Source organism: Aulonocara stuartgranti (genome assembly GCF_965226115.1).
Source record: "Aulonocara stuartgranti genome assembly, chromosome: 23".
Classification (NCBI taxonomy): Eukaryota; Metazoa; Chordata; class Actinopteri; order Cichliformes; family Cichlidae; genus Aulonocara; species Aulonocara stuartgranti.
In genome coordinates, this window is record NC_138958.1 from 3,368,560 (window position 1) to 3,371,515 (window position 2,956).

The following is a 2,956-nucleotide window of genomic DNA, read 5'->3' on the forward strand; positions in this document are numbered from 1 at the left end:
AGCAAAACCATGCATCCTGCTCCCCGCTGAAGCGTTCTTGATGTGAATCCAAAAAGATAGGATTCCTTTGGATTAAGAACCAAAAGGCCCTCAGAGGGAGGATCAAACCTAACTCTGAGGTTTGATCTTGACCTCTGATCTCTCCGATAAACACCAGCGGACAATCTGCCGCATGCTGCAGAAAACGGCCGAAAGCAGAAAATTCTCATACCAGACTTAGACATTTGACGATCTCACTTCTGCGTCTGAGTAATGTATCATAAAGTTTTCTAATGCAAATCCACGGTATACAGAGACTGCAAGGAACGCAAATTCAAACACTTCGCACTCACTGCCATATGAAGGCGCCAGCGTGCGAGCGCACTGTTAAATCTGCACATTTATGGCAACAAGTCGCGAATGTCCTGCCGCTTTAAGAAGCGAAGTAGAAATCCTGACCCAAATAAAGGTATGTGTGAGAGCTACTCATGTTCTCTGTGGTCAGTAGACCTCTGCGCAGTTTGAGAGTCTGCGGCGTTTTGCGTAAATCTACAGTCGCAATGGCAGACGCTCTGGCTAAAATCCCCGATGTAGAGATTGATCCAGAGGGAACTTTTAAGTACATACTGGTCAGAGTAAAAGCGAAAGATGGCGATGTGCATAAAGACATTGTCCGTGGCACAAAAAATGCCGAATATCACAGTAAGTTATTATAGTTTGTTTCAAGGAGAGCGTCAACTGCGTCAGTTTATCGTGCAGACCAGTGACTGTTGGTGCAGATGAAAACCTGCATGTAGTCTATTTTGCAATGTTGTCTCATTGTTATGGTCCCTTTGGTGGATTTTGCAGACGTGCATTGCGGAATAGATACTGCACAGAGCAGAGGGATGAAATTCATGCCAACCTAGTCGTTGGAGACAACTACCAAATTTCCGTATTTGATTCTAATTGCTATTTTTATTAAATTGTAACTAAATTACAATCTCAATTTCTTCTAAATGTCTTCATACATTTTCAGATCATATTTTTGAGAAGGTCAACCCTGCTATGGAGGCCTTGGGGATGGAGTGCAAATGCCTTGGAGGAGGAAAGATCGAGCACAACAACCAAGAGAAAAAAATAAGGGTGTTTGGAGAATCCACTGTAAGTTAACTAAAAGCTGAATGAAAAGTTAAAATCTTCAGTAGTATTTAATTCACTAATGTCAGGTCTCTTGCTCACTCGCAGGCCTTTGGAAAAGCTGACCATGCTGTTTCTATGGAGAAGCTGAAGACTTTCTTCAGCGACTATGAGATCACCTGGTCAGACGACAAAAAATAGTTGTAACCTTTGTGACATTTCAAACGTCCGCCTTTATTTAACAGTTCTGTGAATCAAACCACATAATGATGCTTTAACTGTTCTGTAACCATTCAAATACAGTCCTTCTGCATTTCACATTTGGTTTCTTACTCAATGAAAGCACAAATTCTGATTCTCTGCAGTTGTAAAAATTTTAGTCCTTCAGAATTGAATACTGTATATGAACTCTGTAGATATTCCTGTAAATACCTTTTTGACTTTTAGTCCCCATTGGCCTCAGTTGAATAGGAGTACATTTGCCAGGCGTAAAGTCCATACAGGAAAGGGTGAGTCTGTTGGAATCACAGACATATCCTGTTACACAGGAGGGAAAGTTTATTGTTGAAAACCCAAAAGAGAGATAACAAGCACTTTCATTTAACCTACGGATAATCACTTTTGTTTTTGTTGAAGTCCGGATAATGATAAACATCAAGCTAAATTCAGCAGAACTCTTTCTAAACGGTAGTGCAATAATAAATAAAAGCCTGCGATAAAATATCTTCAATCAAAAAACTAACAAAAACTCAGAGTGAGAAAATAGCCCGAGCTGAGTCATATTTTAAATCACACGTTGAATTTTTAAAAGTTCTTCCGCCTTCTGCATTTTATGGCTTTAATCCAGTTCAAATTTCACTTTTACTTTTATGCTGCCAAAAAAATGCACTTTTAAAATCGGTAGTAAACAGAAGGTACTTACACCAGACCACATGGTAATATTTAGCAGGCACAGTATTTGCTGTGATCAACTTCTTCAGTTTGCATGTTTGCATGCATTAGTAAAGGTCATTTGCAGATTCTGGGTCATTAACTTAAGCATAAATTGGTGTTTGATGACGGCACTGTAAACTTTGTAGTGGTGTTAAAGGGAACCACTTAGTTGTGTCACGTGATCCATGAGCACATGAATGATTTTTGTTTCATGCCTGTCCCTGTTGTGATATGGTACTGTGCAAACGTCTTGAACCACCCATCATTTCTTTGTTTATTGCACACAAAAAAGAAATATGTGCAAAAATACACAGAAATACAATTTATTATTATTTGTACATTTCTACTGAGCTTGAAAGGTAATACATGGAATGACCACATTTATTCTTTTCCAGAGCTTGAACTCACTTAGGCAAGTTTCTTTGTCATTTATTCAGGTAGTCACTTCACTACCTGTATGTGCCACGCAAGCTTCCACCATGTTTTACAGATGCCCAAAGACACCCACTGTTGTACTTCTCTTCTGTACATGTTGACAATTTAAACCAAAGATTTTAGTTTTGGATTCATCACTCCATAAGACCTGATGCTGCTGATTTTCAGTCCAGTGCTTGTATCATTTGGCACTCCTTGGCCTTTTCCCCTCTTTCCTTCCTTAAGAATGGCTACATGATGAGTCTTAAGTAAAAACTCATCATACACACAGTTTTTAAGGTTCAACTGAATCTCTCAGGTCCTATGTCAGGTCTTTGTTGAATTTTTTCCTATTAAGAACATGTTGTAGTTTTTAGGCCTGCCACTTCTCCACTTCACCAGTTTCCTCGAATATGTTAAGGATACTCGGGCTGCTAGTAACAAAAGGCCTAAAGATACAATTCAAAGTTGCTGCTTTACTAAGATGTCTTTTATCTGTAGTCACAACACT

At 39.1% G+C, this 2,956-nt stretch overlaps 1 protein-coding gene across 1 annotated transcript; it reads left to right on the top strand.

Annotated features, from left to right (window-relative positions):
- Nucleotides 1-454: 454 nt before the first annotated feature.
- LOC309700448 (14 kDa phosphohistidine phosphatase) lies at nt 455-1,416 on the top strand. The gene is made up of 3 exons (XM_082523961.1): nt 455-681; nt 998-1,122; nt 1,207-1,416. Exons 1-3 carry the CDS (start codon nt 468-470, stop codon nt 1,297-1,299), a joined length of 432 nt encoding a protein of 143 aa, XP_082380087.1. The 5' UTR covers nt 455-467; the 3' UTR covers nt 1,300-1,416.
- The last annotated feature ends 1,540 nt before the right edge of the window (nt 1,417-2,956 follow it).